The following is a 27,717-nucleotide window of genomic DNA, read 5'->3' on the forward strand; positions in this document are numbered from 1 at the left end:
GTCATTTCTCCTATCCCACCGTTAGGGATAAGTGAGTAATAGTTAAGGCAATCAAGGCCATGGTATAGTGGTAATGGTTGTGCCATGAGGTCTCTTCAACTGTCTCTCTACATAACAACAACAAAGGAAACGTTTCGGATGCTACGACCAAAGTAAAAGGGTAAATTATTTGTCAAAAGTTGTAAATTAATAATCATCCCACTAAGTTTCATTTTTTTCTTATATATAAAAAAATATATATTTATAATATGTCACATTAGCCATCATCTCCATTATTTTTTTTATTTGCAAAATAAAAATTAACTTAATTAATCAACCAAAAATGTGACTAATGATGTTGTCATTTATTTTGTTTACCTAAATAAATTAATTAAAAATGTAGTCATATAGCTATAAAATAAATACCTTTCCTTTAATTTGTTGGTTAGTTTTGGTAATAACATTAAACAAAAACCAAAACTAGAAGATTTTATGTGGTTGGGTAATGTAAATAACCGGCCAAAATCAATAAGGTCACAAAAACCGAACCGGACTAAAACAGTAATAAAAATGGAAATCGAAGGGCAATAAATTGTAGAAAGCCTTTTTAAAATTATTATAATAACAAGACAGCAACGTGAATCTGGCAGACAAAAACAATTATATATATATATATATATCAAGAGGGTTAAAAAAGCCATCGCCTCTAAAAATCACAGCCATCCATATCTCTCTCTCTCTCTCTCTCGTTCGAGCTTCCTCCTTTTTTCCTCATCTCAAATCTTCTTCTTCATCTCCCTCCCCAGCAATCTCTATCGATCCTTCTCGAATCGTATGTCTTCTCTTCTTTACATCTTATTCGTAATCTCCCTTCCCTTCTTCCGTTTAGTTTGAGAATTTGCTGAATCTCAAAACCCTAATTCTGTGCTCCCAGGTTTTTTTAAAAACAATTAATGGGATCATCGGTTTATTAGCTTAGATCGTATATTCTGATTGAGATTTTGGATTTTATTCGTGATTTTTTCATTTTGTTGTCTGTGATTGTTTTATAACGATTGGTTTTCACATTTTTCCGTTGACGCGTCTGTAATTGAATCGTCACGGCGCATGCACAGATCGATTCTGGTTTAGTTCTTCATTGTAGATTTTTTTTTTTTTTTTTCATTTCTGATTGTTATATTCTAGTATTCGATCTGAAATTTTTAAAATTTAACAGTAAATTATATATTTTTAAGTTGACGTTTGATAACGTTGATGAGATGAGTGAACATAGGTTTATAAGATTTGATTGCGAATATGCTGAATGTTCATTGACTTTCTTCTGATGATTAATCAAGTTTCCCGCAAAAAAAAAATTTTAAAAGTTTTTCTTCTGTTGTTCATTTCTGTGAAAGCAACGAACAACCTACATGTAGTTTCAAACAATGCAGGAAATATCAAACTTTTGGCCTATTTAGTCTGTGGTTACGGTGCAGTTTGGCTTTTACTTGTATTTTATCTGATTGCTTATGAATCTACAGAAACCTTGTGGGTGGCCTTTACTATGTTGAATAATGTATCCCATTTCTCTTGTAGGCCAACATGAGTGACCATGGAGAGAAGACCTGTCCACTCTGTGCTGAAGAGATGGACCTGACTGATCAACAATTGAAGCCTTGCAAATGCGGCTATCAGGTCTTGCATTCTACCTTTATTTTTCTGTAAAGTGTATTTGACATGTTACTACTTTGTCTCGAAACCGTGTATTATAGTAGGGAGAACAGTTTTGCTTATTGGAAGGTTCCTAAGTTACAATATGCTTTTCGTGGCTTATCTCAAAGTTGCTGCTACTGTTTATCAGTGTAGCACAAAAATAGAATATATGTGACAAGAATTATCTCAGTGGTGGAATTTTGCACATCTTGTGCTAAGCCCCATTGACCATTGATCTTTGTTCTGTTAACATTTTTATGATTTGTGATTCAGATATGTGTTTGGTGCTGGCATCACATAGTGGACATGGCGGAGAAAGATCAAATAGAAGGGCGTTGTCCAGCTTGTCGCACTCCATATGACAAAGAAAAGATTGTAGGGATGACTGTCAATTGTGACAGGTTGTACTATGATACATTATCTTTTTGGCGAATTAAATTTTTAATCTGGGAAAATATTTTTTGGTTTCTTTTGCTGATGGCTTTTGTCTATCACCCCTTTCACAGTCTAGCCTCGGAAGGCAACATGGCGCACAAGAAGATCCAAAAGTCTAAATCAAAACCTTCTGAGGGAAGAAAGCAACTCACCAGTGTGCGAGTGATTCAAAGGAATCTTGTTTACATTGTTGGGTTACCCCTTGATCTAGCAGATGAAGATGTATGTGAATTTTCATCCAAACCTCTAATATTCGTTACTGTGGATTGCCCTTTAACTATCGGTCCATTTTTCTTTCAGCTACTCCAACATAAAGAATATTTTGGTCAGTATGGAATTGTTCTAAAGGTTTCCATGTCCCGAACAGCATCTGGTGTCATCCAACAATTCCCAAACAATACATGCAGTGTGTGCGTTTCTGTTTATACTTCTCTTGTCGAACAAATTTTCCTCTTAGCGTTAACTTCTTTGGCTTTTTCTATAAATTTTTGTTGTCTGATAACAATTTCTCGTGTCCCAGATATATTACTTATGGAAAAGAGGAAGAGGCTGTTCGCTGCATTCAGGCTGTTCATGGGTTCACCTTGGATGGTAAATTACTGAAGTAAGTTTTAATTAGCTTTTTCTGAAACTATCTGAAAGCATTTACCTAATGATCAAATTTGATGCTCAGTCACTCTAAATATTTTGCAGGGCATGTTTTGGGACAACAAAGTATTGTCATGCATGGCTGAGAAATGTGGTATGTCTCCAATGGATTTACGTTCTGGTTGCTGACTCCCTGAGTTGTTCTTTTGGTTACCTCCTTTTAGATAAATGTTGAAATTCTTCTTTGGAGTGATGAATTGCATGTTTTTATTTTAGGCATGTGTCAATCCTGATTGTCTCTATTTGCACGAGGTTGGTTCTCAAGAGGATAGTTTCACAAAAGATGAAATCATATCAGCTTATACAAGGTAATTTTTACAATCTAAAATTTTGATATTCGCACTTGCATTCATGATTGTTCTGTTTCCTGGATCCATATTCCTTAAGTATATGTAAAAGATATGATGGTTGGTCTAGTATTTTTGGATGATTAGTTAAGTCTTATAGTAATTTTGAAGGAGTAGAGTTCAACAAATCACTGGAGCAACAAATATTCAGCAGTACCGTTCAGGGAACATACTACCTCCACCAATGGATGCTTATTGCAGTGACATTTCTTCTGCAAAAGCAGTTGTAAAGGTTCCTTCAACTGTAAGTTCAGTTCAATCTCAACTATTACTTGAGAGTGCTATTTGGTTTGAGTCATGTGTTCCAAGAATATATTTTCTCAACTTCTGATCAGATTAATCATACAATTTCCTAGGATTTTAGCCTCTAAAAAAATTCTCGAAAGCCTCAAATAGTTAAAACCAACCTCCAAAGTTGTAGCATGAGTAGCTTATGAAAATTCTTTTAGTTTACTGAGCTTATTATTTGATGTCTCGCTATATTTTTATATGAGCAGAATGCAGCAAGTGTTCCCAAGTATTCTCCTCCTAGTGGGAGTGGGAGCGGGAGCTCTAGCAGATCAACAGCTCTTCCTGCTGCAGCGTCATGGTAAGTTTCCACTGGATACTTTTTATGTAAAGACTTTCTGACTGGTTATTCTGATCAAATAGGGATTTCTATTTCAGGGGGACACATATTGCAAACCAGCAGCATTTAGCTACTTCGGCTACCTCAAATGGTTCTTCTGATATACAAAGATCAACATCAGTAAATGGAAACTTGGCGTTTTCAGCTGTTGTTGCAAATGCAGCTCATGGGCCTGTATCCTCTAGTCACATTCTTAAAAGACCATCTCGCAAAGAAGAAAGCCAAATAGTTGTGGAAAAAAGCAAACCTAGCATATTTAAGTCTTCGCAGCATAATGTTGTGGTTGACTCCGGGTCCAAGATAACTACCTTACCTGATAGAGATCCTACTAGCAATCAGTTATCCAGTTCGGTAGACTCTTCCTACGGTGGAGGGGACATTGACAAGCCATCAGCTACTGTGAACTCATTCGATGATGCGAATGAAGCTTTGAATGAAGCTGTAGAAGATGGCCCTATTGTAAGCAACTTGTCGGACGATGTTGCACGCATGGGAATTGATATGAATCGTAGGAATGAACATCCTAATAGTACAATGGCGATTGGTAGTCAGTGTGATCAAGGTTCTATTAGACAACCTGGTCATGAGGTATCAAAGTTGCCACAGTTAGAGCAATGTAGGATGGATAGTTCTATAAACACTGATAAGAATGCTATCCTGTCAGAGGACAGGGTCCCCCTCACTAGGCCAGATCTGCAATTGCAGGTGCAAGGTAGCTCAAAATTAGAAGTGGAGGATAGAACACTATTGGGTAGCCAACAGCATCACCTTGAAGAGGATACAAGCCGCTCGCGGTTTATATCTAATTTGCCAAGTTCCATCTTAGATACAAATCATATGGCTTCTCGTTCTTCCCTGCCTTGTGAAAATTTAGGTTTGTCAGGTGTGAACGACTCAAATTTGAGGTCCTCATTGGATAGAGGTAGTGATAGATTGCATCTTCCAAATGGACATCTTCCAAATGGATTTGGTGATAAATCCATGACCAATGTGGGACACTCTCTGTTTCCTAATGAAGGCAGGAATAAAATTAACACTGTGGAGCACTCTCTGTTTGCTAATGAAGGCAGGAACAAATTCAACAGTGCAGAGGATGCTATAATTTCAAACATTTTGTCACTCGATTTTGATCCATGGGACGAATCCTTGACTTGTCCCCACAATTTGGCAGAGTTGCTTGGTGAAGTTGATCAGCGATCTAGTACTCTTAAACCCTCAAACCTCCTGAAGCAACATAACGGCCAGTCTAGATTTTCTTTTGCACGGTACGATGAATCTAATAATCAAGCATATGACAGCGAGAACCATAATATTTATGGGCTGTTGTCAAAAAATCAACCTATTCAGGAGTCTGTAGGGAGCCGAGATATTTACCGAGGTAATCTCGGTAGTCTAAATGGATTCACTTCAAATTACTCTGGTGGATTGGATAACTTTGCTGCTAGTCCTTTATTCTCTTCGCACAAGAATCCTGGTTAGTATGCGTAGCTTTCTGACTTTTCTTGTTTGGATATTTTTTTTGCTTTATTTCCAACATTTGTTTCCTGCTTACTTGCAGTTTCACGTCCCCAAGTTTCTGCTCCTCCAGGATTTTCTGCTCCGAACAGGTTACCGCCTCCTGGGTTCTCTTCACATGATAGGGTGGGCTTATCTTCTGATACTGTGCCAGGTATTTTTTTTCCTTCTATTATTATGGAGTAGAGTAGAGTGTGGTTGATGCTAGCGACTTTAACTATTGTGTACTTGTATCATAGGAACTCGTTTTCTTGACTCTACTTCCTTGCTGAGGAATGCATATCAAGTACAACCTTCAGTTGGTAATTCGAGTGGTGGAAGTGATATTGAATTTGTGGATCCTGCAATTTTAGCTGTTGGAAGAGGGATGGTAAATGCAGACTTGGATATGAGATCAGGATTCTCATCACAACTGAATTCTTTTGAAAATGAAACAGGACTGCAGATGTTGAGACAGCAGTCATTGTCTGCTGCACAACAACAAGTCAATGGGTTTCATCATGATCTCAGAAACATATCTCCTTCACTTACCGATCCTTATGGATATAGCTCAAGGCTAATGGATCAAACACAGGGAAGTAGCTTGTCACCTTTCTCACAGCACTCAAGACAACAACCATCTTCAAATTCAACCTTGTCTAATGGTCACTGGGATAAGTGGAATGAAGGCCAAAGTGTAAACTCTCTAGGCATGGCAGAGCTTCTTAGGAATGAACGGCTGGGGTTTAATGGGAGCCTATACAACAACGGATACGAAGAACCCAAATTCCGGATTCCAAGTCCTGGAGATGTGTATAATAGGACATATGGGATGTGATTCGGGCATGAGGGGAGGTTTCAGCTTTGTTGGATTTTCTCTGGTTGTTCCCAAGTGCTGGGAAAGTCATACTCAAAAACTGCTCCGACTGCTCACATATAGAATTGAGTTCTCATCAAAGATGCAGGGCCCTAACATAGATTCCCTAAGAGCATATTGAACTTGAAAGGTACTGACTGAGTCATTTTAATCTTTAAAGTGTCATATTGGTTTATCCATTCGTTTTGGCAGTATATGCTGAGTACTAGATATGTTTTCTTTTTTGCAGAGAGCAGTGATGTTAATGTTTGGATTGCCTTGGATAGATTTTGATTTCTGCTGATTGGTTTGGTCGGTTTTCTGGCAAATTTTGAGGTTTCAACGGTAACAGAGGTCGAAGTCGTGCCTCTGATTTTTTTGTTCTTATATAAAATTGTAAATGAATTTAGTTACAGAAAACAGTATAGCTTTTTGAAGTATTCTATATAAACATCAGATCTTTCTTTTTGTTCTTGACTTCTGTTAATGTTGTCTTCTGTATATAAAGGAGTAGAAAAAAGACCGAACAACAATTCTAACATAACTCAAAAAGTACACGAATAAAACAACAAGCCTTAGTTTTGTAGTATTATTCTCCTCGTGTCATATACAAGAGTGGAGAAGCCTTATTCTTAGACTAACCAGCTTTCTCAACAGTTTGAATATCTCAAGTGATTTGTGTAAATGGGATTGAATATATGCAACACAAGTGCTTCTCTGGTTTCTAAGCTTTTTGTTCCATTCTCATCAGGTTGATGATACCTGAAGTACATCCACAAAACGATTACGAAACTAATAAGAGGGCTAATCATAAATTCCCTAAAAGATTCATTTTGCACATTTTGTGTCTGGTTTAAGCATCTGGCAAGGATCAAGCAGTGGCTTACACAAAACTGTAACTGTGGATTCTCTTTGTGAAGGATATAATAAAACGCCACGCCACGATCGTGTAGAGTAGAAAAGTAGTAATTTCAAATTGTTGTACACTATTAACTATTAAGGAGCATATGCATATAAATCTCAGAGAGTAAAAATAGTAGACTCAAACCCAATTCCACACTAGTAGTAATCTATTGTTAAAAAATATCTGAAACGAGATCTGAGAAGAAGCAAGGATTTTTAATTCTGATGTTGATCCACTCGGAGTTACTCTCTGTGCGGGTCTGAAAAAGCTCAGTTGAGGTCCCAAGAACTTGACGGCCACAACACAATCCTATACCATAGATGATAGAACTCTCATTAACTTACCTTTTTACATTTCCTAATTTAAAACTTAAATAAATAATGCAATAATATATTCTGATTCGAAATTTTATTATTTTCCTATGGGTTGCATTCTCTATATAACTTTTTTCATTCGATTGTCATTCACCTTCCTTTTTTTTTCATAGAATAAGCATCTTTTTGGCAGTAGTGTTGGGGATTTGAAGTTAGATTAGTACTAACTCTGTTTTGTTGTAACTTTTTAATGTCATTCCAGGAGTCAGGTTGTGATCACCACCTTTATTACTAAAAAAAACCTTTCTTACCAGAGTCATATTCCTGAAGATTCCTCTGATCCTCATCTCCTATTTTGGTTTGTTTTATGCTTTTAGCTTCCTGTAGCTCTAGAGCTCTCCATTTATGTTTGTTTTGTTTTCGGAAATAACAACACTAGAAGAAATTGATGTAATGGCCATTTTACGTTATTGTTAACACTTGTTATATAAATAAATAAAACTCCAACCTTGCTTTTCAAAAAACCTTTCTTATAAGAGTCATGCAAATACCTTAAACACCCGAACAATTTAACTATCGTTTTGAGACATAAACACAGAGTAAATATATTATAGTCAGCAACGAAGCTTTAATGATTCCAAGATGTTTGCAATGTTGTTTCCGTGAGACCTACGCAAGAGATGGATGAAAGGCATGAGCTTCTCCACCAAACGCCAAAACAGGTCCATCCTAGACATCTTCGTGGTCATTATCAGTGCCTTCAACACCACGAAACTCCCAAACTCATTCCTCCCCAGCCTCATCAACCTGTCTCCCTCGCACTGCAAAAGCTCCACAACCACCACTACCATTGATGACTCCTCCGCCTTCAGAAGCTTCTCCATGATGTAGCTTCCGTACTTCTTGAACGAGAGATCAATGCAATGCCCACGGAGACTTACCGCGATGTTGCGTATGCTACGAGAGTCAAACAGTGTAAGCACATGTTGGACCACAAAGTTCCCTGAAGCGTGGTTGCTTAGGCGGAGAGCGTTGTATGCGACCAAGTCTAGTATCTGATTTCTGTAGTAAGGATCATCCGCATCGGTTATGATATCGTTGAGTGCGATGCAGCCGTGTTGGTCACACGCTAGGTCGAGAGCGTGGTGGAGAATGTGTTCATACATTGCCTTTTTCTTCTCCTCTTCGAAAACGATCATGGCTCGTATCGTCACGTAGGATGCGTATTTGTCAGACGTGATGTGCAAGAAACGGCGCAAGATAGCGGCGCAGAAGAGGGCGTCCAAGTCATCTGATATCCCGAGGAGCTTCTGCACGCGTTTCGAGCCGTTCTTGTTTGTGACGATGGCCATGAAGTAATCGGAGTCTGACGTCAGCAACGACGCCATCCTCTGAAGCTCTGTTTTGTCTAGCGTTGAGATCGTCTCCTTGAAGTAGGACAGACCTTCGCAGCTAGTCATTAGGCTGAACATGGCCGCGTGCAAGTTAGTGGCGGACGAGGCGTGTGGGGGGAATCCAGGAGGAGGGATGGAACCGGAGACTCCATTAGGGTATGGTAAAGCATCGAACATGGTCGACATCGAAAAGGTATCATCGTTGACAGCCATTGATGATGTACAGACGTACAAGGGTTTCGTTATGATTTGTGAGATCTTGAAGAAGTATGATCAGAGACTTGTGGATGATGATGAGACTAGTGTTGGATCTGTGGTGATCATGTAAATTAGTATTTATAGAAGAAGAAGCTAACAAAGTTAGGCTCTTTGTTTGTTTTCCTTTTCCTAGTCTGATTTACATTATTTTTCTCTACTAGAAAAAGGAAACTTATTTTGTAGAAAAAATGGAAAACAATTAGAATTTTGTACAATCTACAACGTTATACAAAAAGGTTGAATTAATTAATATATTTAACCACGAAAATCAAATTAAATTTGTTTCTTTTGTAAAAAAATTGAAAAACGTACTGAAGATGCAGTAATTAGGATCCATGCCTCTGCATAGAGAGGTAATAAATGTAGCTTTTGCATTCACTTAAGAAAAGAAAGTAGCAAAGTAAAAAAGAGAAGAAACAGAGAGAATGTATAATTCATGCTTCTGCATTCTTCAACAAGACATTATTCTTCATGTTTCATGGATTCTCATTATCACTTCCGTCTGGTGGTCCATGGATCTTAAACCTGCATTTGAATGAAACCATGTTTGATAATTGACAGAATGAGAAAGATTTAAAAGTAAGATTTTCTTAGTGCAAAAACAATATGGATGCATCACCTATTTATGAAGAAGTTTCCTTCACTGTACATATCTGACTCATCTTTGCCTTTCTGTGTGAAACAAAAAGAAACCACAATGAGAAACACTGATTTCTCAAACCAAAAACCAGTTCATGGTTGGTGTCAAAGAATTTGATGGAAAGAGTCATTTCATACGTAGCACGAGCCAAGATGAGAGCCACATCCGATACAGAACACTGGACGCATTGTATTGTCAGCTTTGCCATCTACAATGATGGTCACTTTAGCAGGTTCGATCACCACATTGAAGCTATACCACCAAAAGTGTTGTTAGTTTTAGTAAATTAATAATAACGTAACGTGGGTTTCGAAGCATTATTTTTACCATTTCATGAAGAAATAAACTTTCCTAAGGTTGGCAGGATATTCAATGAACGGTATCTGCAAACACACACAAATTCTCAGTGTTGGTTGAAAAAGTAAACTTTGTATAATCAGATTTGTTGAGTTTCACCAATTCTCCATAAGCAAGAAACAAACAAATAAACCTGAGTTTGATGAGAAAGAAGCAGAGGAGAAATCAAACCGTTTTGAGTGGAAGCTCGTCGTAAACAAAGAATTCAACTTGGCAGTGCTTGCATTTATACACAGATCCCTCAAGGTCTATCTTGAATAACCTTCCCATTTATTTCTCTCGAACAAATCCGTCACCTGAAAAGATTCAAACCTGATGATCTCAATATGATCTACGATGCCATAAACAATACTATACTCCAAGAACACCAAGATCTTCAGATGGAGTCGGTAGAAAGATACAAAAACACCAACGCCGCAATTTTCAAGAAATCAGGAAACGATTATCAAGAATTCTTTCCATAACTAGTCAAATATATCATATCGCTTCAAAATCCACAAGATAATGGAAGAAAATAACCAGCAAAAACTACTTAAGCATACTTCTCAAGTATATAAGAAAATGCAGCAGAAAGAACATTCTAAGATTACGAGAAAATCCATGTCTTACGTACGTAAGACAAATGAGGAAGGACCGCCAAAGAAAAAGCAGAGGAACTAGAGTTTTCGAATTTTCTCACGAATCGGTTATGTACTGTATGTGAAATTAAAAATTTGGTATACATTTGGGTTAGGCCTTAGGGAGTAAACCGGGAATTGTCGAGTTGAAGAGAACCGGAGCTATATCTGTAGAAATTACTCCTTTGGGCTATTGGGTTTGTTATTGGATCACACGAACTTCATGAATTTTATTTCCTTGTAAAACAATAAATTACTAAACCAAGGCACACCACAAGTACAACAAATTTTCCGGTAATTAGTACAACATCGTCGAATAAGTAGTGCATACTGCAATGACTATGATCGTAGCTGCTACTCCAGCTGCCTCCACACCCGTAGCAAAAAACATTTCCACACCTGAGAGGTTTACATAGCACGAAGCAAAACATTCAAATTCGACACACAATAGAGAGAAAACAAAAACAGGAAAACTTCTTATATATTTCCCTTCTTTTGATGGCAATATTGCTGTTTTTTAAAACCAGTTCTTGAAACAGGACGGTAAAAAGAAAATATCGAAGAGAACTGTATCGAGCGAGAGTTTATATATATATACCTGCAAACCATGTAGTTGCATCCAAAAGAACGTTCAACCATGTGTAGCCACATTGACGCCACTTTTTATATTTAGCTAGAGATATTAGCTTTTCATCATCATTCTGAGGATGCAGTATCCTGTACTCGGTGCAGGATAGCGTATTGTGCCATGGAACTCTGCAGTCGATACAGAAAGAACCACCACATTTGAAGCATGCCCTACGTCGACATTCAGAAGATGCAGAAAACTCGGTTTTGGACATAACATACGAACAGCTTTGGTGTGGACAATAAACTCTGTGTCCAATAGGAATTGAATTCTCTCTAATTATCTGAGTCCACATAAAACTCTGCATTTTAGTCAAGATCCCGCGAAATCTAACCAGAGACAGCTGAGACCTGCAGCGATGCTGAGGACAATCTGGTATCTCTCGATCAAGAAGCTTCACCTCTATATGTGATTTCGCACAAGTTAAGCAAAATCTATGACCGTATTCACAAGCTGAAAACATGAGATGAGAGGGGAAGTGGTCGAAACAGATAATGCAAGTCTCAGCAGCAACGAGTCTGGAGACGAATTTAACATCTTCTTCAAGCATCATGACGAGATTGCTAGACCTGAACAGCTTTCTGATAAGTTTCACATCATCCATTAGCAAAGCAATCTTTTTCTCCTCGGGTTCAGATATTTCCAATAGCTACAAAATTAATGCCAAGATCCACGTTACATCAAACATACACGACATGAGAGATTTATGTAAGCAAAAGAATCTTACGTATTCGAAAATGGGATGACGAGGGCGGCAGTATATAGAGATGCGAGTGATCCCCAGAAACGTGGCTTCGGTTAAACCAAGCATCAAAGCTCTAATATCAGCTTCCATGGAAGTCATGTAGGGAAGAAGATTCTGTAGCGGTGGATTAGTAGTCTTAAACACCATATTATCCTCTGGGTCGCAGATTATAACCTCCACTCTAGTAGTTTTAACATGCCTTTCTCTCTCTACCAAACTGTTGAAGTAAAGCTTGTGAAATTGAGGTTCTTCCGGGGTTTTCACGGCGGCAAAGTCCATTGAATAAGCAGCAGCCGTCTGATGGGATTGGTGTGACACTGAGATTTATCATGATCCATATATAGTTGTACCATCTGAATCCTTCGGAAGAATCTGGCCAGAGCACCAAATCAATTCTACAGATTAGATTCTCGAACCTCCGCGATCCTCGTCAAGAAATATTCCGAGAAAATCGAGGGGAAAATAATAAGCGAAAATAATCAAGGTTACCTGAAACTTCGAGCTCTTTCAACCATGTTCTACGTCGTCGACCGTGGAAGTTTTACTTAATCACAGCGGGTAACGACGGAGGTCCTTCTCCGGCCGTTGATGATTGCTTTTTGCGACGGCGGTGGTGGGAAATCGTAATATTCAATGGATTACAAGGGTATAATCGTCATTTTGGGAATCGCTTATAATCTTATTCCGTGAAAATACTCATACGACCGAACTTTCGGCCCACGTAAGTTGGGTTTATGGGCCCAATAAGTCACAATTGTCTTAAATACTGTAATGTATTCCCCGTTTCTTTTCATTTCTTTTCTCCTCTTCTTCTTATGGAGTACTCTCGCGATGAACCTATCTAAGGTTTTCTAAAGAAATTCAGATTCCAGTTCTGTCGAGCGGTGGATTGGTGGAAAACGAAGCTGTAAATCGCGTATACATATCAATCGAATCAAGGTAATTTTCTTAATTTTACGTGCTTTTTCCTGATCAAAACCAGAAAATATTATGAATGAATGAATGAATCTTTAAGAAGTTTCTCTCCGCTGTTAGAGCCTGAGTTTCTTTATCTCGAGTCAGTATTTGGAATCTATATTTGAGGAACCACTGGTTTAGTTGGACGTATACATGTTTGGAACAGTTTGATCCTTGTTTTGTGGATGTTTATTAAGAAACGATTTTTGTTGGATTCAAACTGTTCGATAAAATGCCTCAACGAGAATTTTGGTTCTATAGCGATCTTTGATGTATAAACTAAGTGTGATTTTATTTTCTTGAGCATATGGTTTGATTCAGTTAGGTGTTAGTTGTATACTGTCAACAACTTTAGTTTTTGAAGTTTGATTTGATTGAATCAAACTGATGATGTTTGAATGAATATTCTCTGGACATTGTCCGGTGTTCATCATTAGCTTTTTTTTTCTAGTTAACCTTTTATGCTTGATATGAAGACCTCATGTTAGAATGAACAAGAAGCAATACGTTCTGGCTTGTAATTAGAATGAACAAGAAGCAATTTATAGCTTAAGCTATGACGAGGTTGGTTTGCTCATTGACAAAGCAAATCAGCTTATTGAAACTTACGCTCATAATAATATTTACTTTTCTGTGTTTTACTTTCTGGAACATGGTATTCATTTTTTCACATTTTCATAATTGGCTTTAACAAATTGTATTTATGTATATTTCAGAGTTTACAGATTCTTCAGTGTAGCCATTTGAAGCTTATCAGTGTACGCTATGGGAGATATTTCTGGTGATGACAAGATCCTTAGCTATGACGATGTTGTCCTTAGGAGATCCGATTTGGACATCCTAAATGGACACAATTTTCTGAATGATCGTGTTATCGAGTTCTACCTAAGCTACTTATCCTCAGTTCACAGTACCCCTACCATCTCACTAATCCCTCCTTCCATTGCCTTCTGGATCTCCAACTGCCCTGACGCTGAATCCCTCAAAGATTTCATGAAACCCCTCAAGTGTGGCGACAAAGACCTCCTGATATTCCCTGTTAACGACAATCTAAATGTGGAGGAAGCTGAAGGCGGATTACATTGGAGCTTGCTAGTGTACTACAAAGATGCCAACACGTTTTTCCATCATGATAGCTTAATGGGAGTGAATAAATGGAGCGCTAAACAACTCTTCGAGGCGGTTTCTCCATTTGTGTCTGATGGTGATGCGGTATACAGAGAATATAATGAGACACCGCAGCAAAAGAATGGGTACGATTGTGGTGTTTACCTTCTTGCAATAGCTCGGGTTGTATGCGAATGGTTTACCTCTGAGGGAATGAAGAAGCGGGATGAGCTGTGGTTTACTGATGTGAAGGAGGCTGTACCAGATGTGGTGAACCATTTGAGAGAAGAAATACTGGAGCTGATCAAAAGGTTGATGTCTGAGAGTGTTTGTAAATGAGAAATGTCGTTAGATTATGGTTGGATAATCCGGTTTGATGGATGATTTTAACTGTTTACCGGAGCTAAAACATTTGATACATCATTTTCACCGGTTATGGAAACCATCTGTTCTGCTCTCTACTTTTGAGTATTAAACCAGTAAGGTCAAAACAAGGATATATATATAAGCCCATTGATATAGTGAGTGTAGGCCCAATTTCATAGAGCGTTATGAAGTTAATTTATATAGGCCCACTGTGTGAATCGAAACTCAATCACGCGAACCAGTGACGCGCTTCTACGTCATGGCATCATTTTGATGACAACATTGCTAAACATATATACGAAAAATAATCTTTAACATGATCGATTTTTTAAAAAATTTCAGTAGATTTGCTGAAAAGAAAGAAAAAAACCATAGTGACAAACAAGTTTTTTCTTCTAAAACTACTATATGAATTTCCAATAATCAAGAACTCATGTTGGATATATGTAATTAAATACTAAATATTTGTTAACAGAATTATATAAATCAGTTATGAGAATGGTTACTGGATCGAGCGGTTAAAACCATTTGTGGACCGAACCATTATTTATTTACCATTCACTAATTATATTTGTAGTAGTGCGATTTCAAAGAAAAACAAAAGAAAATCACTACAAACCAAATGCGGATTGTTTTTATATACGAATAGAGTTGGTTTGCCGCAATTTGTTGTCCATCTCAAAATAGAATAGACTAAAATTGCACACAGATTTGTTTATTTCGACCATCGTAACCATAACACCTTTGATAGATGGTTAAAGATATTTTTTTTTAAAAAAAAAAACATTTTCCAAAAGTGAAGTAGATGTGTTTGCATTAGATCACATAATGAATGAATGAATACAAAGAAAAACAAATAAGATAGTGAAAAAAACGAATCCATTTGTTTATGAAATCGAGAAACATTTTCACAAAAGTGGAAACAAACAAACAAAAGGAAGGAAGAGAGGGAGAGAGGTGCTGGTGTGGGAATCTACACTTTTAGATGCTTTGCTTGAAGATGGAGGCAAGAATATTATTAGGTTCCTTTTGGCACTTGCCCCTCAAATCTCTTTTCTAATCCGATCCTAATTACATCTTCTTTTAATGTTTCTTTTTTTAGTTTTTAATTTTTATACAATACACGTCTCTAGTTAGTGTACTCAACTATACGTTAAACATAATCATGCAATTTTTTGAAGTAAAACAACTAGAAACACTAACCAGAAACGTGTGTTGATCTTAATTACTAGATATATTATAAACAAATAATTGGAAAGCATAACTGCGTGATTCATATTCATAATGAACATTGTATTTTTTTTTTTGTGATAATTGAGATTATAAATAATAATAAATAAATAAAGAAACGAAAACATAATCTTTACTAGTAGATAAATATGGACTAAATACTATACAAGCAAACTAGAGTAAGATTGGTTTCAGTACTGTTTTTGTCAGAGATAATTTCGAAACAGATAGATTTGGTTATGTTATTACGTTTTTTATGATGAGTGTGGGAGAGCTATCCCCTCCTACGTACGTAGTTTCAAATTGAAAAATATATTACTGGAGTGAGTGAGACAGCACATGCCAAGCAACAACAACGACAAACAAAAATAAAACCTATATTTAGAGATATTCAGGCTCAGGCTGCTGCTGCGACGACCACTTGCTCTCCTCAGCTTCTTTATACAATCACTATATTTATCATTCCTTTCATTCGTAAGTCTTTACCTCGATTTCCTCTAAAACCTGTATTCCTTTGTCATGCCGCCACGTGTCATTCTCAAACCCGACAACATTGGTCCAGCTCTTACCGCCGGCCAATCACTCTGTCGCTGTCCCCTCCACCCTAAATTTACTTTACTTTACTTGTTCTGTTTTTTTCTTTCTTATTTCTTTACAACATTATGTTTATATATTTCGGGAAACTAAATTAGGGTTTCTTTCTTATTTTGCTTTCATATGTATGTTATTTCTGTATTGATACGATTTGGGTGTGGTTGGTTCTTTACGTATGTTAGTGTTAAAATTTGGTAGTGGATCTATATAGTAATCTATATATGCTTAATTCCGGTATTTACAAATTTGTAACCATAATTTTAATAATGAGATATATATGGACCAACTTTGATGCAGTAGTCATCAATTGCTTAGACCGTCAACGAAGCACCAACGGTACGATCATGATCTCTTTAAGGGATATTAATAACTAATGAGCGCGCACAAGATTTAAAATGATCACATCTCGATGACTTACGCTTAGTTATTCGCTTCGAATCTTATTATAAACCAAAGTTTTTGATTAATGATAATCCCAATAATTAGTATTCAAACATATATACATATGACACATTCACTAATCTTATGTGTATTGAGAGTCATTAGGAAAGGAATAAAAACAGTGTTACTTTGGGGGGGGGGGGTTACTATCAGGATATTTAAATATTACAAATAACGATCGCTTTATAAAAAACTGCGATAAATTAGGAGTACATCGATCATGTCGAGATAGATTGCAATATATGATCATATATATAGAAATATGAGAGTGCTAGCTCTCTTATCAATACGATCTAGCTTTAACTTCTTTTTATTGCCCATGAAATTCTCTAGTTTTGTCACTCTTGTCTAATTGAGAGACACTATCTAAAGCAACTGAACATGTTGCAACTTTGACTGGTCAACCCCAAAACTCTTATCTATGTCTTTTTTTTCTTTTCTTTCCCAATTATGTTTTCCTGTGGTGCCCTCCACTTCCAGTTATTAATACATATATATAGAAATATTATAACGTGTTCGATTCCTGAATTGTTGATTTAGTAAGGAAGAATCATGTTATGTCACTCTCATATTCCTGTTTCTCCACAGCTTTCCAACACATGTATAGTATGTTTATACTGAAAATAATCGATTACACTTTCAATAAATTAAATATAACTTCATAATTGTAAAACGACTTAAAAACTGAAATAGGTGAAAATATGTGTGTTTAACATATGCCAAATACTGGAAATAATTAAAGAAATAAAAAGAGTGGAAAATCTTTAATTGATTAAAAAGGTGTGTGTGAACTGTTTGTGGTGGTATAATTCTATTTTATATGAATACGAGATTAATAAACTTCAAATCAAAATTTTCTAAGGATATTATTGGTCATCATTAGTTTGATATAAAAATTTGGGAGCCACAAGTAGGTAGGGTCCAAAGGGGAATTATAATGATCATCAGTTTTGATTTGGAGACCAATGATTGTTTGTTTAATTTGTGAATGAATGGATCACCACTCCTGGATCACGGAAACAAACAGGTTCGTAAGAAAATGATTTTTCAATCCTATTATATACTATATAGTAAATATAGTTTAGTAAGTGTGGGAGTTATTGAGTTATCGAATTAATCTACAACCAAATTAATTAGGTACGTATCACTAGAAAACTATCAAACATTAGTTTATGATGATAGTTTGAGACTATGAGAGTTAGTCATTATATCAATATCACATGACACAAGGTTCAAAAAATCGTATATAATATAGTATAAGATTCTATAAGATGAAAAAGCAATTTAATTATATATAGTAGTATATGATCATCTTACATTATAATGTGTGGATATGGTCCTTAGACCAAATCTCGGTCTTCATAGAAGTGTCTTTCCCGAAAACCGATGTGTGATTTGTGTCTCTATGAACTTTAAAATCCCCATCGGATAATGCAAGCCACATCATGATGATGGACTACACATTGTCCGGCCAATTTCTTTGCTTTTTCATATAACATGTGTGTGTGTGTTCTATTTACATATCTTATTGTGCATATATGTAGAAAGCAATGTACCTAGAATTAAATATTCAATTTAGAAAGAAAAATATTTCAAAGAAATCAACATTAGTTAATGATGATATATAGTTGCTCCAGATTGAAAATCATTAGTTAAAAACACACATACATATATATTTTTAAAAATACATAAGTACTTGTCTTCAAGAAATCATTGAAAATTATGCTCAACAAATTGCAGAAGTTATAAAAGCATAAAAGCAGAAATTTGGAAGGAGAGAAAAAAAACTGTGGCCAATATGTTTTGACAGAAATAGAAACATTAGTAGCCTATCAAAATTTATATGAGTTTTTTTTTTTTTAAGAAAGGAAAAAGAGTTAAGGCAATGAGAGTGGAGGACAAATTTAATGCAATTTACTAATTAATATCCGATAGAAGAAGAAAAAAGGCTAAAGAAATCATTTAAACGTTTTACAATTCACATAATCCTATCAAACCACATGCTAAAAAACCAACTAACATTAATATAAAAGTTCAGTATTTGTAAATGTCTTTGCTTTTTCTATACATAGGAATTAGTTAGTTATAATGTACTCATCATGATATATATGACTGAACACTGATCGAAATAGAAATTTGTTGAGTCCTCGAGCTAGCTAGTACGAACTACGAAAGGTCACAATTTGAAACGGTACGTAGTGTCCATTAAGGAAGAAACGAGACACTGCGAATGAGGATGGGAACCGGACCCGCGTGGCGACAACTCAACGGGCCATTTGGGGACACACAGAAATGACAACGAAGTTGAGTGCGACGTCGATCGAACACTACTTACTAATACTATCTCTTCTCTCATTGCATCCATCATCGTACGAAGTTTACTATTCATTTCTTGTCTCAAATAGATCCCATTTCACATTGTTTATTGATATAGGGACGATATCGATTGCAACTCATCATCATTGGGTGTATATTTTGACCGCAAATAGAAATTGACCGATACACTATTACTGTGGAGTTTGGTGATTATTTCGGACTATTGTGGACTTATTCACTTTTATGAGTTTTTTTTTTTTTTTTTTTTTTTTTTTTTTTTTTTTTATAGTTCCCAAGTTTTTCATGTGGCTATAATTAATTACTTCAATTGTAACACTACAATTTGATCTTCGTATTAATTATATTAATATATATAGGCAAAAGATATAATTAATTAGGAGAATTTATACATAGTAGTAATTAAAATGTAAGGTCCTTTTCAAATTTCAGATATCAAAATCATCCAAAACATTAGTTTATGCGACCAAAAGAATAATCTTTTTTGAAGTAGCTATATACATATAACAAAGCCTTAATTAAAACACTAGCTAGCTATACGAAGAGATAAAGACATATTATTAGTCTATAGTTTATACAGTGGCACATGCCTTTATATATCGATGCTTCCTTACTATACTATACTAATTATGTACAAACATGTATTTTCTAATATGCATACGTAGAAATTTTGTTTACATTATAAAAATGAATAAACGGCGGCTTTATGTCTGTCTGTTCCAAATCACGTTCCGAATTGGTTCACATTCTTCTTCTTCTTCATACCATTACCATTTTAAAAATATATATAAATATGAGATCGAGGTCACAACTCACAACAACAATTGTGTGTGTCTCTATCTCCTCGCATACATTCCCATGTATATATAAATACATATGCTTGGCTTTTCCTTTTGCTTCACTTTTACTCATATCCAAAAATTCTCTCTCTCTCTCTCTCTCTGATCTCAACAAACAATCTCCTATACATATAAACACTCCATCACACTCGTTACAATCAGCTTTCTCAGATTCACCTCTTATGGATCATTTGCTACAGCATCAGGTAAAAACTATACAGTTTAAGAACATCTTTGATGGGTTTTGCTTGTCTGTATATATATATGATTAGAATCTTGATGTGTGTGTGTGTTTTCTTTCTTTCTTATGAAAGGATGTTTTTGGGAACTATAACAAAGCAAGAGAAGCCATGGGAGTATCATCATATCCATCGAACCCGACACAACTAGATCAGGATCAGAAAAAACGTTCTCATCAGGCGACTGAGGCGGCAGCCACAAGGCCACAGCCACCGGAGCTAGCTCTGAGATGTCCACGCTGTGACTCAACAAACACAAAGTTTTGTTACTACAACAACTACAGCCTCACTCAGCCTCGCTACTTCTGCAAATCATGCCGGAGATATTGGACCAAAGGCGGAACCCTAAGGAATATCCCCGTTGGCGGAGGCTGCCGCAAAAACAAACGGTCCACATCTTCGGCTACAAGAAGCCTCAGAACCACCCCAGAACCGGCGTCCTACGACGAGAAAGCATTCTCTGCGGCGAGTTTCGGTGGGTATAGTACCAATGAACAGAACGATCTCAGCTTAGCCTTTGCCTTGCTGAACAAACAACCTCCGGGAAGCTCTGCACAGCTAGGGTTTCCTTCGGAATTCAGCAGCTCTCATCAGTCTGACATGGAGAGTAGTGTGTTTGGGACAAGCCAACAAAAAGGGAACGCTAGTTATGCGTTTGGAAACGGGAGCAGCGGTTTGGATATTGGGATGGGTACTGATCCAAGCAAGGTCTTGTGGGGATTCCCGTGGCAGCTGAGTGGAGAGAGCTTTGGAATGATGAACATAGGAGCAGGTGGTGGTGGTCATGTAGATCAGATTGACTCAGGGAGAGAGATTTGGACTAATATGAACTATATTAATTCTGGTGCTTTAATGTAGTTCAACTTAAAACCCCAATTTTATTTGGGTTTTGATTTAGGGTTTGAATTTCATGTTTTTTATTGGGAGAAAAAGGGGGGTACGTAGCTGTATTATGAAATGTTTAAGGGAAGTATAGAAAGATATATATTAATTAGGGCTTCTTCAAGAGTTTTAAACTTGCCAAATGGGGTTAATTGGGGTAGTTTTTTGTTTTTGTATTTCAATTTCTGTTTAAAATTGTCGAGTTTCTTTATTTGTATGTTCACTTCACTATCTTCTGAATGAAACATTTCCTTTGTTGTTTATAACTTTGAATTTCATCTTTCCCCTAAATTACGTTCCGTTTTTGGATTTTTACTACTTACTATAATGGAAGTGTGAGTTCAAACCCTAATTTCACTCGCTGAAACCTAATCATTAATTAGTTTCTCCTAAAAAAAAATCCGACATCTAGACGCTTCTTAATGGATCAGTCAATGAAGTTGATGTTTATACTTAATTGATTTAGTGACGTAAAGAATCAATGTTAGTAATGTATAATATAATTTCAATTTGAGTATTTGTATAATGTGGACTAGTTAATACTATATCAAGTACTCTAATCGATTCTGACTAGAATTTAAATATGTATATTGAATTTACTGGTTGAAAATATAAGACCAGAAATGATGATGACTCTAGCAAAGATGAAAGATCTCACCTAACCTAATTTTGCTTACATATGCCAACTATACACACTTGTGAGAATGTTTTAAATATTTTATATGTTTGTTGGTTGGTAGTTTAGTTTAGTTATTTCTTTATAGAAACACGTGTTTATGTATATATACAAACATACCCTAAATAACAAAACCTAAGTTAATGAATAAAATTCGCCAGTAATATATGCTTATGTATTGAAGCTAATTACCCGAGCAAGTAATACTATGAAGTGTAATATATATGTTTATACTGACATCATCATACAAAAATCCACATATAAATATGAAGTGTGCATATATATATATATATATATATATAAGTTTAGTTAAAATGAACAGTAAAGAAAAAGATAAAACAAGTATAGAATAAAACTTTCTATATATAGAATGCTATCTCTCTCTATATATATATATATATATATCTTTATTTTTTAAAATTTAACATTTTTGTGCTGTTAAAAGAGAAAAGAATGCAAGTTTTTGTTTGCCAAACTCTGAAAATTAAATGTTTGATTTTCCATTGTCAACAATTTTTGTGACATTCTTTTTTGTTTCTTGCATACATTTATTTTCTATTACAAAGGATGAAGGAACGTACACGTCGTACAGTATTAGAAAAATCAGAAACGACAGGTGAAGGACCCATTGGGCCCATTAGGCCAAGGCCCAGTGATGATTCTAATACAGCTAAGTGCACCAGAGGCTTTCATGTTTTTGACATTAACAGACACCAACTGGTTTCAAAATGACATGCTTTTAGTTTATATTTCGAACAAGTATCTTTTCCAGAGCATAGTTCTCAAACTACTATTTCACATCATTACCGGAGGCACATGAGTTGCTCTTATAATCCAACTCCAAACCGACGGTACCTGAGAAGCAAAAATCAAGAGGGGCAAAGCAAGAGTCAGTTTCTTTGGAGAAATTAGAACACCAGATACAAAAAAAAAAAAACAAAGATACTAACTTTAGAAGAGAGACCTAATTATATTTGTCATTCTCCATCTATTTCTGAGGCTTCTTCCACAAAACACCAATTTTCTTGAGCACATTCCCATTTTTCTTCTTTATCAATTCATCGTCAATATCCTCAGAGTAAGGGGAGTTCGTTTGGTTATTGTTCTCCGCGAATTTCTCATTGTTTCCAGCAGAGAGCATGGCAGTAGCTGCTTCAGCAGCTTTTCTCCATTGGTTTGATTGAACTTTAAGCTTCCTGAGTTCCGTTTCCATTTCTGAGTTCGAAGCTTGAGTAGCCTCTAGTTGCTCTGTAACTATAACTGCTCTTTTGCTACTCTTGTCAGCCTCTTCCATTGCAATCCCTAGCTTCATGAACACGTCTTGAACATCTGTCTCTCTCTTCTGGATATCTGACTTCAATGTCTCATTCTCATCTGAAATGATCTGGAGTTCTGTCTCTTTATCCATCAAATCCGCCTTTGAATTCTCAATTGCTTCCCTTAGTTTCTTCAGCTCAGCTTCAATATCTATTTCCTTCTGGTTCTTCATCAGTTTCAGGCATAGGTTATCTCTCTCCTCTGAAATAAACTGCAATTCTGTTTCCTTGTCCATCAACCTCGCCTTTAGCTCGTCTGTCTCAGATTTAGCTATCTTTAGCTCAGATTGGAGTTCAGCTTGTATCCGTAACCAAGAAGAAGCCTCCACGTTCCCCTCTTGGTCTTTCTGGTCAGAATCTTCTAGAGCCGCTCTCAGTCGCTCTACCTCACATCTTAAGGAAGATACTTCTTCTTCCATCTCATTTGATTCCCCACGTTTTAAACTTCCATAGTCTTTGAGCAGGGTTTCGTGGTTTTCCAAATCCTCTGGATTGGTCTGAAGTTTATTCACAAGAGCTTCAAGCCATGCCATCCTTGATTTTGACTGTTCAAGCTCCACCGCCATCTTCTTGTAACTCTCAACTGCTTTTGTGCCATCTAACTTCAGTTCTTCGACTGCCTTTTTCGCATTCTCCAATTGCCTAAGAGTTTCAGTGGCTAAAGCCTCGGTCTCAGCTTCTGATACCTCACAGTCCTTCAGTTGGTTCCTGAAATCTTCGACAAGGAAAAACGTGTCCATTAGGTCTCCTCTCAATAGTTGTACCTCCGAGTTATGCAACTCAGCTTGTTTCACATGACCAGCTTCAGAAGTAGCCAGCATCTCAATGTGAAGCTTGAGTTCTCGAATCTCATGAGCAACAGCAGCCAATCCTGCTCTTTCACCAGCAGTAGCACTAAACTCCAAACCACACTCCTGAGAGATACCTTGATGAACAAGAGAACATGTTTTATCAGTTTCTTCTTCCGAGGCTGAAACTTCCAAAAACTGATTCTGGTTCTCCTCAAGCTTAGAGGAAACTTCTTGCAGCTGTTTCCTGGACTTATCTGCTTCTTGCTCTGCTTGCTTCTTTGATGTTTCAGATACTGAGACTTGATCTTTCGCCTTCTTTAACTCCTCCTGAAGATGTGATACTAGCGACTCTAACTCCTTTATTATACTTGGCCTCTTCTTCTGTTAGCCATGAAACATATCACAGTGTTACACTAATCTCAAGAATAAGAATAAGCAGAAAATTCAGTTAAAAATTAGTTACACTATCATCTCTCAACTACCCAAATTAAATGTTCCACCTAATTCTATATCCCATAGGCCCCCATATCAAATGTATCCTAAATTTTCCATCATCAAAATCAATACAGAAACATGTTATGTCGGAAAGGCTTATTTTGGATCATGCAAATAAAAGGGATTTATGAAATCGAACGTTCAATTGACCCCAACAATGAATAAAACAAAAGAAGGATTTTTTCAAGACCCTTATTACATCTGATTCAGCTTATTACATGAAGCTCATACCTCAGAGACAGGGCTTCGTGGAGACCTACGATCCGGAACTTTTGGACTTTTATCCTTTGGTGTTCTGTTATTAACTGAGACAGGAGGTGAAGAGGAATCAGACTCTAGCGCTGCTATCTTCAGTGGCCGAGCAGCTCGAGAAGATACCTTCTTAGGAACACCTGGAGATCCATTTCTGCCCCAAAACCCAAAGATAAATTAAATTGTAAATCAAGAAGATACCACACTCCAGAGCTGCAAGCAAATGAGCCAGAGAACAAAAAGAACTTCAACTAATAGAAACAGATCATAACTGTCGTAACTTGTTGCTACATAGATTGGGTCTTCTTCTTCATGACGAGACTACAGTAAATTCGTGATAAAATGGAAACAAATATGTTCTGAGGACCACAAGAATGTAACCTTCAAGATTCCCCGTTGAAAAAGTGCAAAAACTCTCACAAAACAGGAGAAGAATCAGCTATAAATGCAAAGAACCATTCAAAGACAAAAACCAATATCTACCTTGCCTTTTGGGACTGCATAATGTAATCTTATCACTCCAAGGCACAGGATGAATAAAACCTTGTTTACAGAATTGATATTGTCAGCCTCCTCTTTACTTCTTCAATGTCGCCTGACCCACCAAGAATTGTATAGAGCTCATGAATATTTAATGCAGAAGGATGGAGACATATTTAAAAATCCAATGGCAGAGAATAAACATGATAGGAGTTATTACAGTGAAAAGATAAGCGTAAGAAAAATATTTCTTTTCGTCGATTATCAAGTCTACTAACAGAAAATAAGTAAAACATAACTGTATGTTATGCATCTTAAAGAAAATAAATTTCCAATTGATACATAAAATTCAAACTAGTACTGAGTTAAGCGGGAATGGTTCTTCAAGGGTTTTTCAAATTACTCACAGAGGTAACAATTGGTTTTGAATTTGTGGTTTCATCTTCACGACTAAGTTCGGGACTCCACCTACTTACTGTCTGTTCCTCCACTGTGAAGTCCTCCAAACACGCAGGTAGATTCAATCCCTCTCCTTTGAAATTACCATTGACGTAGAGAGTCAACAACGTTTTGGCAACACTTCCGCTTAACCGAACAGCACAATGGATATCAGACCACACTCTTAGTCGATCACTATCACCAGACTGAACCAAAACCGAGTATTCAGAGTGGACAAGAGATGGATGGTGACGGTATGCCACGAAATCCACACCGTATTGCAACCCTGATCTCAAAACCCAGTTCTTCGATCGTAGATGTGAATAAGCTTTGTAAAACATTGGGAAGTTTGGTCTTTTTGATTTCATATACATCCATGTGTCTACTTCATTCTCCAAGCAACGACCTTGAAGAGAGATTTTGATGCATTTGAGAGTGTGGAACAAAAAGAAAGCTTCTTCAAAAGATAACTGAATCCATTTCTTCACTTTTTCTGCAGATAGAACGAGTCTGCCAAAACAACAACGGTCGAGAAGCTCAGCTTGCTCTGGCTCAACCGCTAGAAGAACATTGCAACTCGAGAGGGTACCCGAGGACTCTGTTTTGGCTAGAGAAAGCTGGAGCTCTAATACGGAATTTGAAATAGGTTCGGCGAGAGCTTTTGCTTCAGCACCTTTCCATTTCCATCTCGGCGCCATGGAATCGAACTGCATATTATAGCATCAAAAATCAAACCTTTTGACCATATAGAAACAAAAAAGCATAATATGTTGAATAAAGGATATTGTAAATGATTTTTAGTTTATTACTAACTACAACTCTTTTAGTCTAGGAACTCGTAAAAACATCGTATAAACGCATTTTAAAGTAGGAACTGGGTTGAACAAAACTAAGAACGTTTGATATTTATCCCTTTTTGATTCAAAGATGAATCGGCCAAGTGATTTATAAAAAAAGTAATCACGTTATTTTTAAGATGATGCATTCTACAGAAGCAAGCAATCACAATGTCGTTGAACTTGTCCTGACATGATAGTAACCACGAATGGAGGATAAAACTAGAAAGGGATATAGGCAGAAACGAAACCTGAAGTTTAGATTTTGAAGAAGAAACAGAGAGAATCGAGGAATTAGGCAGCAGAGTTAACAATGGAGAAGTATGCTTCAAGGATCCAGTGGAGAGCTATGAAGTAGCGGAAAAAAGTAATCCCATAGAAAATTAGATTATTGTTGAGTTCGACTTAACTGTGGAAAAATCGAGAAGGACAGTGGAGAAAGACTAACTAACGTAGAGATGATGAAGACCCACCACGAAGAATTTCCGAACTTGAGATTTAAGAATGGGAGCGGGATTCGGATCTCTTGAAGAACGAAACGAGACCGTCGAGACTCGAGCAGCAGAGATTGTCGTGTCTCGAAATCCAAAACGATTTTAGCAAAACAAAAAACCTTATAAAAACAAAATTATCAATGGGTCTAATTGGGCTGTCTAGAGTTGCATCCGTTTAGGCCCGTGAAATAGATCCGAGAGCCTTGCAAAGGGAGTCAACGGTTTCTCAAATCACTAAGGCCGAAGAAGCTAACAAAGAGACTTGCGGTATGATCATCTATTTCGACAAAATTGACTCTGTTCTGATGTTCTGCTTTAACTTGTGTGAGAAACAAACCACATATCGAGGTGAAGCTGCATGTCATCGAATGATACCGGATTGTCCTCAGCATCACTACAAGCCCTCAGGCCTCAGGTATCTATTGTAATAGTTGTTGCATGCTTTTTGACTCCAAAGCTGACTTTGATGTGGAAACAGATAATAAGAGACGGGGAAGCCTTTCGAGTGAAACTAATACTAATAACTCAAAACATTATATTGATACATTCAACAACTTTCGAGCTGCAACTCATATTTATTAAGATTAAAGACAAATTCACCACGAAGTAAACTCTGATAAAATTTCTGATGTCCACACTTATTCATCTTTTACGAAGAAAAAATAAAAACTAAATGAGTTAAATACAGATATATATATTTTTTTTTTATGTAACAAAATTCTCATAATAATATATTTTTCATTCATTTTCTTGATATTGTCTTTGATTGATTTAAGATTTAATTTGATCTTTATGGATTCGTTTTTCTACTCAAATACTCAGCTTTTTTTACCAAAAAAAAAAAAAATACTCCAAGCTGACTGAAGGATAATAGATGGACATCAATCTATATTTACCTTTTTATTCTCTGGGTCATATCAAATAATTAACGGGAAAAATGTCTTTAAAATCATCAACTTTCAAATTGTGGCCATTATAATCATCAACTTCTTCTCTGGCCATTTAAAGCATATA

The 27,717-nt window shown here is 36.5% G+C and overlaps 8 protein-coding genes across 12 annotated transcripts; 3 read left to right on the plus strand and 5 right to left on the minus strand.

Moving 5' to 3' along the window:
- The first annotated feature begins 703 nt into the window (after window positions 1–703).
- Window positions 704–6,551, plus strand: LOC17876101. 2 transcript variants are annotated; one of them, XM_023780349.1, is made up of 14 exons: window positions 704–811; window positions 1,555–1,653; window positions 1,945–2,072; window positions 2,178–2,328; window positions 2,407–2,516; window positions 2,627–2,710; window positions 2,800–2,848; window positions 2,971–3,062; window positions 3,213–3,345; window positions 3,599–3,690; window positions 3,768–5,203; window positions 5,288–5,398; window positions 5,484–6,230; window positions 6,330–6,551. In XM_023780349.1, exons 2-13 carry the CDS (start codon window positions 1,561–1,563, stop codon window positions 6,059–6,061), a joined length of 3,057 nt encoding a protein of 1,018 aa, XP_023636117.1. In that variant the 5' UTR covers window positions 704–811; window positions 1,555–1,560; the 3' UTR covers window positions 6,062–6,230; window positions 6,330–6,551. The 2 variants fall into 2 exon arrangements, with proteins under 2 accessions (XP_023636117.1, XP_023636120.1); XM_023780352.1 differs by having other exon boundaries at window positions 3,219–3,345.
- Window positions 6,552–7,911: 1,360 nt separating this feature from the next.
- On the minus strand, window positions 7,912–8,904 carry LOC17874707 (pumilio homolog 18). Its single transcript, XM_006281941.1, has one exon. It carries the CDS (start codon window positions 8,902–8,904, stop codon window positions 7,912–7,914), a length of 993 nt encoding a protein of 330 aa, XP_006282003.1.
- A 521-nt stretch (window positions 8,905–9,425) lies between these two features.
- LOC111829035 (protein yippee-like At3g08990) lies at window positions 9,426–10,216 on the minus strand. The gene is made up of 5 exons (XM_023777666.1): window positions 10,118–10,216; window positions 9,917–9,972; window positions 9,727–9,841; window positions 9,569–9,621; window positions 9,426–9,474 (listed from the first exon to the last, which is right to left on the minus strand). Exons 1-5 carry the CDS (start codon window positions 10,214–10,216, stop codon window positions 9,426–9,428), a joined length of 372 nt encoding a protein of 123 aa, XP_023633434.1.
- A 512-nt stretch (window positions 10,217–10,728) lies between these two features.
- On the minus strand, window positions 10,729–12,653 carry LOC17875313. Its single transcript, XM_006280636.2, has 4 exons — window positions 12,426–12,653; window positions 11,919–12,308; window positions 11,162–11,840; window positions 10,729–10,962 (listed from the first exon to the last, which is right to left on the minus strand). Exons 2-4 carry the CDS (start codon window positions 12,213–12,215, stop codon window positions 10,862–10,864), a joined length of 1,077 nt encoding a protein of 358 aa, XP_006280698.1. The 5' UTR covers window positions 12,216–12,308; window positions 12,426–12,653; the 3' UTR covers window positions 10,729–10,861.
- A 110-nt stretch (window positions 12,654–12,763) lies between these two features.
- LOC17876818 (NEDD8-specific protease 1) lies at window positions 12,764–14,461 on the plus strand. The gene is made up of 2 exons (XM_006280992.2): window positions 12,764–12,875; window positions 13,610–14,461. Exon 2 carries the CDS (start codon window positions 13,659–13,661, stop codon window positions 14,337–14,339), a length of 681 nt encoding a protein of 226 aa, XP_006281054.1. The 5' UTR covers window positions 12,764–12,875; window positions 13,610–13,658; the 3' UTR covers window positions 14,340–14,461.
- Window positions 14,462–19,805: 5,344 nt separating this feature from the next.
- LOC17876499 (dof zinc finger protein DOF5.3) lies at window positions 19,806–21,183 on the plus strand. Its single transcript, XM_006280682.2, has 2 exons — window positions 19,806–20,010; window positions 20,119–21,183. The coding sequence occupies exons 1-2, from the start codon at window positions 19,987–19,989 to the stop codon at window positions 20,899–20,901; spliced, it is 807 nt and encodes a 268-aa protein (XP_006280744.2). The 5' UTR covers window positions 19,806–19,986; the 3' UTR covers window positions 20,902–21,183.
- A 986-nt stretch (window positions 21,184–22,169) lies between these two features.
- On the minus strand, window positions 22,170–25,037 carry LOC111832534 (interactor of constitutive active ROPs 3). The gene is made up of 4 exons (XM_023789420.1): window positions 24,939–25,037; window positions 24,435–24,609; window positions 22,566–24,089; window positions 22,170–22,456 (listed from the first exon to the last, which is right to left on the minus strand). The coding sequence occupies exons 1-3, from the start codon at window positions 24,956–24,958 to the stop codon at window positions 22,590–22,592; spliced, it is 1,695 nt and encodes a 564-aa protein (XP_023645188.1). The 5' UTR covers window positions 24,959–25,037; the 3' UTR covers window positions 22,170–22,456; window positions 22,566–22,589.
- Window positions 24,945–26,881, minus strand: LOC17876714 (tRNA-splicing endonuclease subunit Sen2-2). Of its 4 annotated transcripts, XM_006281517.2 has the most exons (4): window positions 26,662–26,881; window positions 26,461–26,556; window positions 25,343–26,080; window positions 24,945–25,050 (listed from the first exon to the last, which is right to left on the minus strand). In XM_006281517.2, the coding sequence occupies exons 3-4, from the start codon at window positions 26,069–26,071 to the stop codon at window positions 25,033–25,035; spliced, it is 747 nt and encodes a 248-aa protein (XP_006281579.2). In that variant the 5' UTR covers window positions 26,072–26,080; window positions 26,461–26,556; window positions 26,662–26,881; the 3' UTR covers window positions 24,945–25,032. The 4 variants fall into 4 exon arrangements, with proteins under 4 accessions (XP_006281579.2, XP_023645192.1, XP_023645195.1 ...); XM_023789424.1 differs by lacking the exon at window positions 24,945–25,050 and having other exon boundaries at window positions 25,174–26,080; window positions 26,662–26,879; XM_023789427.1 differs by lacking the exon at window positions 24,945–25,050 and having other exon boundaries at window positions 25,174–26,080; window positions 26,658–26,879.
- Between the last annotated feature and the right edge of the window lie 836 nt (window positions 26,882–27,717).

Source organism: Capsella rubella, unplaced genomic scaffold (genome assembly GCF_000375325.1).
Source record: "Capsella rubella cultivar Monte Gargano unplaced genomic scaffold, Caprub1_0 scaffold_8, whole genome shotgun sequence".
Lineage (NCBI taxonomy): Eukaryota > Viridiplantae > Streptophyta > Magnoliopsida > Brassicales > Brassicaceae > Capsella > Capsella rubella.

Excerpts from the sequence above, each read along its gene's own strand:
- LOC17876714 (XM_023789428.1), bottom strand. The coding sequence starts at position 26,071 with ATGGCGCCGAGATGGAAATGGAAAGGTGCTGAAGCAAAAGCTCTCGCC.
- LOC17875313 (XM_006280636.2), bottom strand. The coding sequence starts at position 12,215 with ATGGACTTTGCCGCCGTGAAAACCCCGGAAGAACCTCAATTTCACAAG. Across the intron at positions 11,841-11,918 it reads GTCATCCCATTTTCGAATAC|CTATTGGAAATATCTGAACC; the intron begins GTAAGATTCTTT and ends TTAATTTTGTAG. Across the intron at positions 10,963-11,161 it reads TGCAACTACATGGTTTGCAG|GTGTGGAAATGTTTTTTGCT; the intron begins GTATATATATAT and ends TAAACCTCTCAG.
- LOC111829035 (XM_023777666.1), bottom strand. The coding sequence starts at position 10,216 with ATGGGAAGGTTATTCAAGATAGACCTTGAGGGATCTGTGTATAAATGC. Across the intron at positions 9,973-10,117 it reads ACGAGCTTCCACTCAAAACG|ATACCGTTCATTGAATATCC; the intron begins GTTTGATTTCTC and ends GTGTGTTTGCAG. Across the intron at positions 9,842-9,916 it reads GTTTATTTCTTCATGAAATG|CTTCAATGTGGTGATCGAAC; the intron begins GTAAAAATAATG and ends TTGGTGGTATAG.
- LOC17874707 (XM_006281941.1), bottom strand. The coding sequence starts at position 8,904 with ATGGCTGTCAACGATGATACCTTTTCGATGTCGACCATGTTCGATGCT.
- LOC17876499 (XM_006280682.2), top strand. The coding sequence starts at position 19,987 with ATGGATCATTTGCTACAGCATCAG. Across the intron at positions 20,011-20,118 it reads ATCATTTGCTACAGCATCAG|GATGTTTTTGGGAACTATAA; the intron begins GTAAAAACTATA and ends TTCTTATGAAAG.
- LOC17876101 (XM_023780349.1), top strand. The coding sequence starts at position 1,561 with ATGAGTGACCATGGAGAGAAGACCTGTCCACTCTGTGCTGAAGAGATG. Across the intron at positions 2,849-2,970 it reads ATGCATGGCTGAGAAATGTG|GCATGTGTCAATCCTGATTG; the intron begins GTATGTCTCCAA and ends TTTTTATTTTAG. Across the intron at positions 5,399-5,483 it reads ATCTTCTGATACTGTGCCAG|GAACTCGTTTTCTTGACTCT; the intron begins GTATTTTTTTTC and ends CTTGTATCATAG.
- LOC17876818 (XM_006280992.2), top strand. The coding sequence starts at position 13,659 with ATGGGAGATATTTCTGGTGATGACAAGATCCTTAGCTATGACGATGTT.
- LOC111832534 (XM_023789420.1), bottom strand. The coding sequence starts at position 24,958 with ATGCAGTCCCAAAAGGCAAG. Across the intron at positions 24,610-24,938 it reads ATGCAGTCCCAAAAGGCAAG|AAATGGATCTCCAGGTGTTC; the intron begins GTAGATATTGGT and ends GTTTTGGGGCAG. Across the intron at positions 24,090-24,434 it reads CACGAAGCCCTGTCTCTGAG|AAGAAGAGGCCAAGTATAAT; the intron begins GTATGAGCTTCA and ends CATGGCTAACAG.